This window comes from Leucopleurus acutus, assembly GCF_964270905.1.
Source record: "Leucopleurus acutus genome assembly, chromosome: 2".
Taxonomy (NCBI): domain Eukaryota; kingdom Metazoa; phylum Chordata; class Mammalia; order Artiodactyla; family Delphinidae; genus Leucopleurus; species Leucopleurus acutus.
Genome location: NC_139143.1, coordinates 88,515,099 through 88,530,081, shown reverse-complemented (window position 1 = coordinate 88,530,081; position 14,983 = coordinate 88,515,099). Strand labels below are relative to the sequence as shown.

At 39.9% G+C, this 14,983-nt stretch overlaps 1 protein-coding gene across 1 annotated transcript in view; it reads right to left on the bottom strand.

The window, feature by feature from the left end:
• Positions 1-2,117: 2,117 nt before the first annotated feature.
• The window catches only part of WARS2 (tryptophanyl tRNA synthetase 2, mitochondrial), an 89,078-nt gene continuing 76,212 nt past the window's right edge, over positions 2,118-14,983 (bottom strand). Inside the window, exons 5-6 of the mRNA XM_082833056.1 lie at positions 5,838-5,956; positions 2,118-4,232 (exon numbers count right to left, since the gene is read on the bottom strand). Coding sequence (XP_082689182.1) covers positions 3,784-4,232; positions 5,838-5,956 — 568 coding nt within the window. The 3' untranslated portion in view covers positions 2,118-3,783. The remainder of the gene's footprint in view (positions 4,233-5,837; positions 5,957-14,983) is intronic.

The window sequence follows — 14,983 nt, the reverse complement described above, 5'->3', positions numbered from 1 at the left end:
GACTGCTGTGTGCTCAAACCAAGACCTTTGGGGGAATAATTATAAGAGCATTGAAGGCAGACAGAAGACAGGGAGGGAGATGTGAGGGCTAAGACAATGGGACATGAAGGAGAGGAACAGAATCTAGACTAGTCAAGAAGGGGCACACCATTTCCTTGGGCACACTTATAGTTAAGAGATACCACTGGGTTCCTAACTAGGAGAAACTACAGACTAATAATAACGTGTGGCTTTAGGCAAGTTACTGAGTCTTTCTTTACTTTTTTGAAGAAATAGCACTAATAGTTTCTATCTTATGATATAAATAGTAAATGAGATATCACATGTAAACACACAAAGTACCTGGCATATAGCAAATATGTAATATGTGCTCTTATTATCTAAGAAACTATAGATACTAAATTTGGGAAACTATAAGGTCTGTCATTCTCAACTAATCCTTTTAGTACCTTCATAAATTCTCCAGTTGAAGAATTCTCCAGGGAGGGCTTCCCTGGTGGCGCAGTGGTTGAGAGTCCGCCTGCCGATGCAGGGGACATGGGTTCGTGCCCCGGTCTGGGAAGATCCCACATGCCGCGGAGCGGCTGGGCCCATGAGCCGTGGCCGCTGAGCCTGCGCGTCCGGAGCCTGTGCTCCGCAACGGGAGAGGCCACAACAGTGAGAGGCCCGCGTACCGCAAAAAAAAAAAAAAAAAAAGAATTCTCCAGGGAGATTCCTCAACTGTATGTGCTTGACCTATTATAAGCAAAATCAATAAGCTGAATGCCTAAAAGCAGCAGTGTCCAAGAGACATTTGTGATGATTGAAATACTCTCATCTGTACTGTCCAATGCGCTAGTCAATAGCTATTGAGGCCACTGGGCACTTGAAAGTGCTGCTGAGGAAATGAGTTTTTAATTTAGTTTGAATTAATTCAAATTTAAATGGGCATATACCATATTGGACAGTGCAGCTTCAGAGCATATTACCCCACATACAGCACTAGACATTGTGCAGGAGCCACTGTGGCCTAGTGGGACTCTGGATCAGGCGACCTGACTAGCTCTTGGAAGCTGAACTATCTTAGGCAAATTACTCACCACCCCCGCAGCTTTGGTTTCATCCTTAATAACATGAGATTGATAATAGTTTCACTTTATTGTGTTATGAGGACTAAATGAGAGAATATATATAAAAGCAGGGGTTCTTTCAATTTAGCATGCATTAGAGTTACCTGGACGGCTGTTAAAAGGGATTGCTGGGTTCATCTGCAAAGTTTTGCTTCAGTAGGTCTGGGGTAGAGCCAGAGAATCTGCATCCTTAATGAGTTCCCAGGTGATGCTCATGTTGCTGGTCTGGAGACCACACTTTGAAAAACACTGTTATAAGCTACTGAGTAATGGTGCCTGAGACATAGTGAGGACTCAGGTGTTAGTTATTGTTTTATGATTAGCATTTTTATGGTCTGCATCAAGAAGGTTTCTTACAAAAAAAAAATCCGTACTTCATTAGGACTCTCTAGCCCATGTTCTGACATTATTTTGATAGATGTTTGTGAGGCACCTACAACAGGCAAGATACCTCCATTGTATTTTGAGTGACAGTCTGTCAAGGTGGGTTTGAAGTATGGTTTGTCAGTAGGTGGAGCTACAGAGCACCAAGTTACCTGAGCATTATTACCACCATCTAAGTGTTTTTCATTTCAACTCTCCACAAGACATACAGAAAAAAAACAATTAAAATCACCTAGAGGGTAAGTCACAAGTTGGATTTCTCCCCAATTTTTCATCTCGATAAGAAGATTGTGCTGAGTCCTGTAAATGGCAAGTGGAAGGGGTGTAAAAACAAATCTAGGTTCTAGCCTTGGCTCTTTTATCAGCTTCCTGAGATCAAGGGACACCTCTCTCAATCATTATGGACTTGGATATTAGACTTGATGAGTCCTCAGGTCACTTTCACACAACAACAGGATTCTCACAAGCCCAACCTCTTCTGTACAGGGATTTGCTCCTTAGAAGTTACCACACGTCATCTAGTTTTCCTCCTCTGAGATTCTTTCCACGGTGCCTTTAGTTCTTTGGATGAAAGGTGTGGCAAGGGGGTAAAGAAAACACACGGACAGTTTGATAGATCCACCTTTAATTTAGTCATTTTCCAGTATTCATACTAGGGTTTCTTTGAAAGGAAAAAACCAACCAAACAACAACAAAAAAAGAGGCTTGCAGAAAATAATGCCAAAGAGGCTCCTCAGAGCCCACTCTAGACAACCCATTCCAAGAAAAGATCCAAAAAGGGTCTTTTAATTTGGATTCTGGGATGCACTGTTAGGTGTATTTACATCTGTTCTGATAAAAGGACCACTCTACTTTCTTCTCTTAGGAAACGAGTAAAAATTCTTTGCCCAACATGCTCGTCACTCATATATAAATGGTGACAATTGGCAAAAAACTTACAAGTAATTTCTGTTACAAAATCAATCAGGCCGTGGTGCGCTGAGTCACAATGGTCATTTCTGCTTTCAGGTGTGGGAAAGGGATGTGCGGAGAAGGTAGTTTTTAGAGTGACTTGCTACTACTTAGGCTGAGGTAAAGGTAAGATGAGAAGCTCCCGCACACTGGGAAAATCTGACTTGTCAGGCCAACTACTGTTGCAGTCGGGCAGAATATACTTTGAAGTGTCTCTGAAACAAGCACAGGAGACAGGACTTGGGACCGGCCTTGGGGATTCTGAGTAACAAATGTGACCACGGTTGGCTGAATCCAGGTTTAAAGCTGGCAGCTAGTGGTTGACTTGCTGATATAAACAGTGTCAGTAGTTCAGGTCTTATATTTCCAGTACCCACTTTCAAAACAAGAATGCTTGTAGTCTCAAACATGCTGGCTTCTGTGACTTCTGACTTCTGTACTGACGAAAAAAGCACTATTCTTAGGAATAAGGAGTAATAGTTTTGATCTTGGATTTCCTTCTTACTCACGGAGAGATACTGTACAAGCTAACTGTACTCTCTAAGCTTCATGCTCCTCAGGTGTAAAACGGCAATTCCTCTCCTCTAGATTTCACAGTGGGTTGGTGATATTACACTGAGAGACACATGCAAGGAAGTACTTATTAAGAACATAATGTATGGACTCGGGCTTTTGTACAATAAATAAATCAAGCTGAAAGAATGCAACCTTCTCAGAAGGTCATACCATGTATCTCTGAATTTAAAAAACAAACAAAAAAAACAGATAATACTTGCTAGAATAGTCAGTGTGGTCTCTTGGGAAATAAATAGATTAAATACAGTAAAGCAGGTACCATCTCAGTGACAAATGAATGATAATCATCAACCTATTTTTAGGAGATCTGAACACAAATTGGTTCAAATGGCATCCCAAGGATTATAAGCCTAAAACGTCTACATATTGCTTTTTAAAAGGGGTGGGATAGATGAAGTGAGCACCTGTGACAGTAAGGACTTCAGAGAGAGACACAAATGAAACACCCACTTGCCAAATTGCTACTTACCTCAATCACATTTGTGTGAATAAATGAGGCCGAGTGTGCCTCACATAATTGAGGATTCAGATAGCTGTGCCTTCTTTGTTTGCTCTTTTTTTTCCCACAGAATTTCGCTGATGGGATTTAGAACATTGCTCTATTTGAAGGCTACAAATCATTATTCATCAGATGAAGCCAATGATCAGGTATACCAAATTGTGTGTCCCCAAACTATAATCGTTCACTTGTGAGGAAAGCTGCCTTAATAGGAGTGCGTGGACCACAAGATAGAAAAGACTTTTTGTGACTCGTTGAAACTTCCTATAGAAACCCCACCAATTTCTTCACCTCCTGGCACACGGGATATGCTAATTCTTTGGCTTTTGCTGACCCAGCTTGTAAAACCTTCTCTAAGTGGTCCTTGTTCGTCTTCAGTTTTTCAATTTCACTCTTAATTGGAGCAAATTTCTCAATCACAGCATCTGCCACCACCAGCTTGTAGCGAGCGGTGTCGATGCCAGCGCTGCGGCAGACCACCTCCTCCACAGGGAGCCCTGTCACTGCTGCATGGATGGCCACCAGGTTGGACACGCCCCCTCGGCTGGCTGGCTCATAGGTGACCTCCGAGGTGAAGTCTGTCACAGCCTTGCGGAACTTCTGCACTATCTCCTCCGGGCTGTCTGTTATTCTGACAGTGGCCAGTTTATCAGGGTCTGATTTTGACATCTTGGCAGACGGATCACGCAGGGATTTTACCTTCTTCATTGATGCTAGGTAAAAACACCAACACACACGTACCAGAAACAAAAATCAAACAAAAAAACAAAACAAAACAGTAAAACACCAATAGGAATGTCAGTGTCTAGATCTTAAAAAGTGCCAAGAACACCAAATAACTTTATTATTTTTATCTGATTATACTCATTGTAATAAATTAGCAATTTCCATAAGCATGAAAGTAAAGGTGTCTGAAATGTGTAATAAAATGTTAATATTTTGATCATATTTTCATGCATCTGTTAATGCGTATATAAACATAAAAACATATAATCTTACACAAATGAAATTGTATCAATCATACTGTTTTTGCTATGCATACCTATTAAAAAAAGTATTGTCTATTTCCTTCTTCTCTGCTCTTCCTTATTGGCTAATCACCCCCTGCCCACAACCACTGCCCTTCCTACCCCCATGCCAGTTTTCACAACCTGTGGCATCTTTCCATTTCTTTACCCATGATTATATAAGTAATTACCAACACACACACACATACACACACACACACACGCAAGAGTGAGAGAAGTGACTTGTTTATTGCTCTGATAGAATCAAGATGTTAAGCTGTGCTTCATAAAACCTGTGTTATTAATAATTGCCTAATTTATGGCTATTACAGAAACATATAAAGTTGAAATAGGTAAAATAACAATTAGCCAAAGCATTAGAATAGTCCTCGTTGCTAAAAGAAGGTTGATTTCAATGCATGGGGTGCCCTGAATTTATTTGTGTGAACTGTTGGAATAACTTAGTAATTTATATCCACCTTATGCTTCTAAATTGACACTAGGCACATGTTATACTCTTTAAAATGCAGCCACCTTAATAAAGATGGGCAGAGCTTAGGTTCAGTGATCTCCGCCCCTGCCGCAAGTTTACACTGCTACCAAAATGTTGATAGAGATTTACAGCTTTTTTTCTTGAGAAGATTCCAGACAAGTATAGCCTTGCAAGCAGATGAGGTTTTGGATTCAGTAGGTAGATTGTACATTCTGTCTCAGTTGTGTATTTAAGAAGGCAAAGTGCGAGGATGATCAATGCCCTCTTGTTTTATCTAGATTATGATCCAGCAGTTCTCACTCTTATGACTTTTGTTCTACTGTGAATAGAGAAGGCAAGGTCAGCTGGCTTTGGAACCAGAAGAGCTCAATGTAGGGCCCAGCTTTGCCACCAGCTAGATACGCGACTTGGATACAAAGTCAGGCTTGCCAATCCTTAGTTTACTCATCTATGAAATAGGGAAAGATACCTGCTCTACCAAATGAGATATGTTTATATATATACATATATATATATATATATGTGTGTATATATATATATATATATATATATATATATGATACTCTATAATGAAAATGATTATTTGTAGTTTCTAGTTTCTCCCATACTTTTCAAACTTTTGGTTATTTTAGTCAATAATCCAATGAGGTCTACTAGTCCTACATTACAGAAAAAGATGGGATTCTCATTATAAATCTTGAAATCTGTGCACGACGAAGCCAAGTTTAGTCCCAAGAAAGTTCCAAGCTTCTCAGTCCGTTATCCAATCCTCTCTTCAAAATGCATCCTGATTGAAAAATCGTATGTTTGTTACTTACTCAGAATGGACCTGGGTACTGGGAAGAACTCCCCGTACTTCTTGTTAAACCCCTGTGCTAGATCCTGAACTAGCTCCATGTGCTGGACTTGATCCTCCCCAACAGGAACGTGTGTGGACCTTTAATAAAAGACAGACAGAGAAACTCAGCAAGGCTCCTGCCTATACTAAAATGATATTGCAAGCAGCTGCATTTCCCATGCCTATTTCACTGCTCATGTTCAACAAATGTTCACCAGCTACGGAGGGAGTGTTGAGACCCAAGTCTTTATCTGTGTATCAGACAAATGGCAAGGAGACATTTGTCTACTCTAGTTCTGTTTCTTCCATAGCAGAAGAATACAGCCTTCAACAGCAGGGTGACAGGATCTTGCTGGGAGGGAGGAATGGTATCTTATATAGCATATGTTCCAAGCATAAGTGTATTTTAAACCACTCCTCTTTCCCTCACCCAGTTAGCACATATTATCCTAGCTTTGACCAGATGCTTTTTACTTCAGAGCTTGCACTCACACTTGAAAGACACTCCAGCCCACTCTTCACATCAAAGATGGCAGAAAGCTCTTGGGGCAAGAGTTTTCCTTCCCTGTCACACAGCGAGTAACTCAAGATCTTTTCGGAATATGCTCTTTCGTTTTCAAGTAAATTGTAATCACAGAACAATTAATATACTGCAGGGAACTTAAATGAACAATATCTATTAGTACAATGTTGATGGATCTCCAAAACAATGTCGAATGAAAAAAAGCAAGTTGCAGAAGACGTGTAGAGTACATGAACATTTATCTTAAAAGTACATATGACAATATTATATATTGTTTATAGATGCATACATAAGTATAAAAACATACTGGAAGCTCCTCTACAAATTCATGATCATAGCTGCCTCTAAAGAAGGAAAGAGAATGGGTCTGGGGAAGGGAACAAAGGAGACCTTGATTTTAGCTGCAATATTTTATTTTATTAAAAAATGAAGATGGGGCTTCCCTGGTGGCGCAGTGGTTGGTAGTCTGCCTGCCGATGCAGGGGACGCAGGTTTGTGCCCCGGTCCGGGAAGATCCCACATACCACAGAGCGGCTGGGCCTGTGAGCCATGGCCGCTGAGCCTGCGCATCCGGAGATTGTGCTCCGCAGGGGAGAGGCCCCAATGGTGAGAGGCCTGCGTACCGCAAAAAAAAAAAAGAAAATAAAAATGAAGATGTAAAATGAAAATTATCAACATACAAGGACTTTATTTATAATTAGTTTAGTCCCATATATAAAGACTGCAGTGTTGGATCATGACGAGGTACATCAAACAAGGGAAGAATTAACCATTATAGAGAAGTCTTGATGGGGAAACTGTTATACTGAAATATTAGTGGGGAAGGAGGCAGGTGACTTTAAGTATTTAATGTTTGGCTGGGAGTTGGCATTTGATAGTATAGTTAATAATGTGCTGTAGTATCTTGATCAAGGAAGTTTAATATTCTGCCTGTGAAAGCAGCAGCCTTAAAGTAAACTTGAATATTTAAATGACAATTGTACATATGAGTAGAATAGCAACTTTTCAAAACAACCACAGAAAAGAAAAACTGCTAGAAAACTATGGTACTTTGTTATAGAGAGAACCTCCTAGCCTCGTGGTTAATTAGTGGTCCTTGAAAAACTGGAAGAGATATTATTTTCCTTGTGAATTACTGTCCACAGGCTACTGGTTTATTGAAAATAGTTGTGTAGAGCATGAGGAAGTGAAGATAGTTTTGACTATCATAAAGACTACTTTATCCCTGATTTAAAGCTATACTACAAAGCTACAACCATCAAAGCAGATTATACTGGCAGAAAAACAGACACACAGATCAATGGAACAGAATAGAGAGCCCAGAAATAAACACATGCATGTACAGTTAATTAATCTATGACAAAGGAGGCAAGAATATACAATTGAGAAAAAAAACTCTCCTCAATAAATGGTGTTGGGAAAAATGGAAGGCTACATGCAAAAGAATGAAACTGGACCAGTAACTTACACCATATACAAAAATTAACTCAAAATGGGATTAAAGACTTGAATGTATGACTTGAAACCATAAAATTCCTAGAAGAAAACATAGGTGGTGATCTTCTTTACATTGGTCTTAGGGATATTTATTTTGGATCTGATTCCACAGGCAAGGACAACAAAAGCAAAAATAAACAAATGGGACTGCATCAAACTAAAAGGCTTCTTTTTCATTGACTTTCTTTTTTTTGTTGTTTTTTTGCGGTACGCAGGCCTTTCACTGTTGTGGCCTCTCCCCTGCGGAGCACAATCTCCGGATGCGCAGGCTCAGCGGCCACAGCTCAGGGGCCCAGCCGCTCCGCGGCATGTGGGATCTTCCCGGACCGGGGCACGAACCTGTGTTCCCTGCATCGGCAGGCGGACTCGGAACCACTGTGCCACCAGGGAAGCCCCCTAAAAGGCTTCTTTGTGAAAGAATTAAAAAGTAAAGTGCTGAAGGTGAGAGAATGAAGCAGGATGACACCTGGTAGCAGTGTATCCTGGTGATTATTCTTTTCATGTGATACATCTGCTCAGAGAATGAAAGAGCCAGGCAGACAGGAGTAGGAGAAAATCTAAGGCAGAAATACTAACCTTAGATAGTATTGTTGCTAGTATTGTTGTGTTGCTTAGTTGAGCAACACAAACAATTGAGCTAGGTGCACAGTGCACTATTCTGCTCTCCTGTTGAATTCTGAGCAGGGAATTCAACTAGCGTCCAGGTAGACAGAAGGTGCACACAAGGGCCTTTCATAGATTTTGTCTATGGGCAGACACTATTTGAATATAGTTTTCTTGTTCCAATATGGATTTTAAAAACCCAACACATAAAAATCAATTGATCAAACAGACAAGTAAAAGGCCCCAATAACAGGGCCTATGAAAAATATCGTGGAACAAAGGAAGGGGAACTTTACCCTTCAGACCCGGAGGAAGGTCAAACATTTGAAAAGCACTTTTACAAGAAACAGTTCTGTCTTGTTTTTTTTCTTCTTTTTTTTTTTTTTGCGGTACGCGGGCCTCTCACTGTTGTGGCCTCTCCCGTTGCGGAGCACAGGCTCCGGACGCGCAGGCCCAGCGGCCATGGCTCACGGGCCCAGCCGCTCTGCGGCATGTGGGATCCTCCCAAACCGGGGCACGAACCCCTGTCCCCTGCATCGGCAGGCAGACTCTCAACCACTGCGCCACCAGGGAAGCCCCTAGTTCTGTCTTGTTTTTTAAAGAAAATTGCTGGGTAACCTCAATAGGATTAAAAAATGCATGGCTGTTATGAGACATGAGCAAGAAATCACAAAAGGAGAAAAACATAGGTGGTGACAGAAAACAATAAAATGAAGGGAAAGTGAAATGATGAAATAAAACCAAACACATAATAGAAGAAATGGGAGAAGTAGGAGCAGAATCCTAAGGACAGGTCATATCAGTGACATGGATAAGAAACTTGAGGCTCTTCAGGAACCCAGAGCAAGAGGAAAAAAAGAAGTGTGATGAGCAAATGACAGGTTGGAGGACCATCCTCTGATCTAAGACTATGGTCCTCCTCAGGAAGACATCAAGGTCATCTGAACGAAGCAATAACCTCAAACAGAAGGAGGATTTACTGAATTAAGAATAAACAAGTAAGCAAACAAAACTGAGTATCGAAGGAACTCAACAAGTTTCAGGAAAAAGCACTGGAGAATCACACCAAAACACAATCCAGAAGAAATCTTAAATGACAAGTTAAAGAAAAAAATCCTATATGCCACAGTCAGAAAATAAAGACAAAAATAAGAGAAATCAGGTTGATAATACAATGGAACAATGTTTATAGGGTTGTGAGAAAAAAGTATTAAAAACCTAGCCAAGCTGTGTTTTATATGTGAACTATAATAATAATGATGATGATGATAATAAAGTAGCTAATAGCTGCTGAACACTTCCTATATGCTGTACACTTTGTTAAGCACTTTTAATGTATTATTATTGTACTTAATCCCATTTTACTGATGAGGCAAGCTGAACAGAAAGAAATTCTCAGGCATGTAAAGGACTGGAAAAAAATGTGAAGCAAATCTACAGACTAAAGAACTCAGAAATGGAGATGCCAAGGTATAAGGACTGGCTGTAAAGACTAAAAACATGAAGTCTAAATCTTGGTTACAATTTGAAATAGAAAATGATGTAGTCTAAAATCAAGCCATTTAAATAACAACAATCTATTGAAAATCCCAGGTTAGTTTACAAAATCAAAACGAAGTGTGAGTATTGACTGAGGATCTACAAGTGTGATTAATAACCCATCTTACCACATGATATCATGATAACATTTTTATTTGGAATGATTCGCAAAAGATTCAAAAACACATTTTTGAAAAGAGAGAAACTGGCATATAAATGGACAATGGCCAGACATTATGTGGCCAAAAAACTGACCCAAAACCTCTGGAGCAACTAGCTCAGGAGGCCAAACAACAGTCTCTGCAGCAATGGGCCCAGCACGGCCAAGACTTGGTCAATGACTGCCCACGCCCCAGTTCTTTGTCCTAGCTTTGTCCAACTCAGGACCAACCAGAGAAAGTCAAATATGCTTCCCAAACCAATCACATAAGATGCCCCATTTCTAGTTAGTCAGCCTCCAGCTTCCCCGTGGCAACAACCTCTAAACAGAGCATCCCTGAAGACTTTCTTTCCTATAAGGCCTCTGTACTCCCCTGCTTGCCTGCAGAACACAAGCGATGGTGGCTGAGTCTCTTGCTGTGACAAGTTCTGAAAGGCTGTTTTCTCATTTGGGTGGTCTTTGTTTAAAGATGGTCACTGCTAGAATTAAAAACAGAAAGCACACCTTCCAAACCATTGGAATACATAAAAGCAAAAAAACCCACAATCTATATAGCAAAAGGCAGAAAACAAAGAAAACATTAAAATCAATAAAAACAGAAAACATTTAATGATGTGGGAAAATATAAGCCAAAAAAAAATAAACAAAAACCCAGGATGCAAGCTTTTTGGAAAATACATATAATGTACATTCAGATAAAGGAGAGGCCACAGCGGTTAGAGGGGGCGCTCTGCTGTCAGGCAGTTCTGGGGTCAGATTCCTGCTCTGCCACTCACCAGTTGCGTGTTCCTGGGAGAGGCATTCAACCTAAATCTGTTTCATTTTCAAAGCTGACTAATAATAAGTTCCTACTCATGGGGTTGCTTGATGAGTGAGTAAAATAATGCATGCAAAGCTCACAGTTTGGTGCCTGGTAGACAGTGTGCAAACAAGGAATGTTAACTTCAAAAACTGGTTTGGAGGAAATGCACCAATATGTTAAAAAGAACAGAAATAGTAGCAGTGATTTTTAATTTTTTCCTGTTGAATAGAGAATGCTTAAATTATAGTAGAACATTGAAATGAACCTGTGAGAGACCGTTGACTCTCCTACTACTAGACCCTATAGGTCTACAGAAGACAGAAAACAAAATGGTGTATCCTGGAAAGTTTACAATTCAAATGTTTAAGGCAGGGAGCCGGATCTATTGAACATATTGCTCTTCTATCCTACCAGAATGTTCCTCCCTTAAATCCTGCCTATTGTTGCCTTGATTTCAGGTCTAAGCTTAAATATCACCTCTTTGGAGAAGACTTCCCTAACTACCACCTCCACAGTTGGCTTCCCCCTCTTATTCTTTTTCACAGTATCTTATTTATTTTCTTTATAGTATTAACCCTAGTCTAATTATTTTACTTCATTTGTTTGTTTATTTAATTGTATGTTATTTCTCTCCCGCTATCAAATAAGCTTTTTGAGAACCTGTCTTGCTTTTCAATCTATTTCCAACGCCTACTAGATTTGCCTGGTAGGTAGGAGAAGCTCAACAAATATTTCTTCAATAAATGAATGATCTTAAGAGGAAGTAAGTATAATGTATATAGTTATATACCAAGAGAAAAATTATGACAAAATCAGCTTATGATCAGACTGAATCTAAATCATAGCTCCAACAGCTACTAGCGAGTTACCATAGCCAAGTGTCTTACTGTTCCTAAGCCTCCATTTCCTCTACAAAATGAGGATCAGAATGGTGTGTACCTCTTACTGTTGTTTCAAAGATTAGATGAGCTAACCAAGCATAGCACAATACTTGATAGTAAGAGCTCAGTCAACACTGGCTATAACATATAGTCATTAATATCTGATACCATGAAGGACAAAATGATACAAGAAAGGTATATTAGGGACCTTGATGTGAGGTACCTTGTGGCCTTTTTCAAACCAGGACCATTTTCCTTTTTGATAGCTGACTCATACCACGAACATAAATATCAACATAAAATCCCAGAGACAGTCACAGACCTGGGCAGCAATCCTGATTTGGGAAGAAGAAATATTTCAAACTGATAGTTTATATATCTGATTAGGTTATACCCAAATATAAATGGTATGTTATAGGAATTCTAAGGAGTCTTTTAATTTAAGGAAAACAGAGACAGGATAATGAAGGCAAAGGGAAAATCCAGGGACCATGACAAAGGATCAGGAAGTAGTTTCTCTTCTTCTAAGGTCAGTAAGTGAATTTAGGAAATTCTACAAAATGATTGTTAGGCCATGTCCAGTGCTCTCTTCCACACAGCCTGGAGAAGAAAGTCACTGGCTTGACAAGTGGCGAAAACAAAAATGTTCCTTTTCATGTTTCCCTCCTGTCCACAACCCTGTACGTGCTCCTCTCTGAGATGTACGTGCACACGCCCACCTTCCTAAATTCCTGTCCTTTGACTGGACTTTGCACTCCTGTCTTGTAATTATAGTGAGGCTGACACGCAGAGGTTACCTTGACTCCCCCAAACCAAATTAGCCAACAGGGCAGGTTAAAAAGCAATTACAGTAGCCCATAGGAAATCACAATGGACTGCAACTAACACAGAAAAAACAATTACCATAATCAATACACTTTAAGCACATCAAAATGAATATTTCCACATGTCAAAATGGTTCCAGATTCACCAAGCAACCAAACTAAACAGAAAACACATTTAGTTTTCATAATGACTCTGCATGTGTCTTTGCCTTATGTCGGATCCTAGCCTCTTTTCTTACAATTCTGTGAGGTTTTTCTTTTTCAAAAAAGGATTAAAAAAATTTTAATTTTTTTCACCTGGACCTATTGCTCCACTTGGCTTTTTCATCTGATTTTAGTTTGTTTGTTTCTAGTCTTTCCTCCCTCTGCTCCAGCTGGTCCTTTCACCTCCTGTAATTTATCTTGGCCCTTACTTCTCATCCATTGAGTTTACACTCTACATTAATTCAGTCTGTCTTTGATTCTGCTCACTTATGGGGCTGATTCTCTTCACATTTCAACCTCTCTACTCACACTCTTCCTCTCACTTCAAATAATTTAGTGCTGTTCTTTTAAAATTTATACCCTACATAATGATCTCCATATTAATATGTCTTCTCTTTTTCTCCATTTTCTTTTTTTTTTTTTACTTACCCTGACTGTACTTTCTTAGACACAACATAAAACAAAAGTCTTTCATAATTTTGATTGTTACAACTTCTGTCACACAATAATGCGTCTGATCATCTTCCTTGGTGACTAAACCATTTTTCTTTTGCTTAGTTCCTTGTGGCATCTACGTTTACTTGGGATCCACCCCACCCCTCTGGCAGAATTAGTGTCCAGATGAATAATCATTGCCTACAAATATCTGCTCACAGAGATTTGTTCTCTTATTTTTTTTCCTTCTTTGGCTGTGTTTATGCATTTTCGGCGCTACTGCCTTTAACCAGCCTGGCCGCGATAGGAGTTTGGTGCCGTTTTTCCTTTTGTAAAGGATGAATTCACCACCACTGGTTGCTTGTTGGCTATATTGTAATGACTCTTTAATTTAGCAATTATTTATTGAAGACCTATGCTATGCAAGGCCTGGTGCCAGTACTATGAGAGATATAAAGAAGGTTTTAACTTCTAGAGAGTTAGCTTCCAAGAGGAGAGAGAACACCAACTGAAGCTATAAATTCTTCTGGCCAGTCCTCTTACAGTATTCCCTATCTCAATGAATGGCAACACCATCAATCTAGCTGCATAAGACAGGAACCTGGGGACATCCCTGATAGCTCTTTCTCATACACATCCAATCCATTATGAAATCTTATCCACTTTACATCCTAAAATCTCTTAAATTTGTCTCTTCTCTTCATCTTCACTGTCACCATCATGGTCTAAATAGGCTAACGAAAGAGCCTCTTAATAGACTACCCTGGCTGCTCTTGTGCCCCTATAACTCATTCTGTGCATTTTAATTAGTTCTTTTAAAAGTACAAGTCAAATCATTTCACTCTGTCCTTAAAAGCGCACAAATAGCTTCCCCCCGCTTTTAGGAGAGTGTACTGGATTGTCTCTTGACCTCTCAGCATCATTGTTTCCTTCTACGTTATTTCTTGATTTTCAGGGGCTAGCAGCCTGTAAGCTACATTTCTCAGACTGCTTTCCAGTAGGGTTCTGGTTTACTGTAGGCGCTTGTCTGATAGCTCAAAAGTGAAAGAGAAAGAGAAGAAATGATTGCTTTGGCTGTTGTGGGTAAATATGTGAACCTCAGCAGAGTACTGAAATGACATTTGGCCAGCAGCTTTCAGAATCTCATAAACATTCAGGACACACTGACTTCACAAAGAAAGAATGTAATACAAAAACTAGATGTCTCCAAAGCAGTTTTAGGAATGAATTATCTCAACTGTTCTCAATGGCAGTGGTCTGACCCTCAGACATTACAGCAACTCAGCTTCTCTCTGGAATTACCAAGTCTGACGTTTCCGACCAATCATCTTACTCTCTGTACTCTTGGCTTGGGGTTGGTTTTGGTTCTGCTTACTCATAGTTCCTTGAGGCCTCTGTTTCCACATTTTCCTTTGTCATTTCAGCTTTTGCTTTCACTATCTTCTTATCCTCTTCCTGTATTTCTCTGTTCTAGTTCTTGAGAAAGAGAAACTGAGTAGCCCAGGTAATCACTCTCATCTCTAGTTGAGCAGACTTAGTGGTACCTCTCTAAAACTTCTTTTTTTTTTTTTTTTGCGGTACACGGGCCTCTCACTGTTGTGGCCTCTCTCGCTGCGGGACACAGGCTCCGGACGCGCAGGCTCAGTGGCCATGGCTCA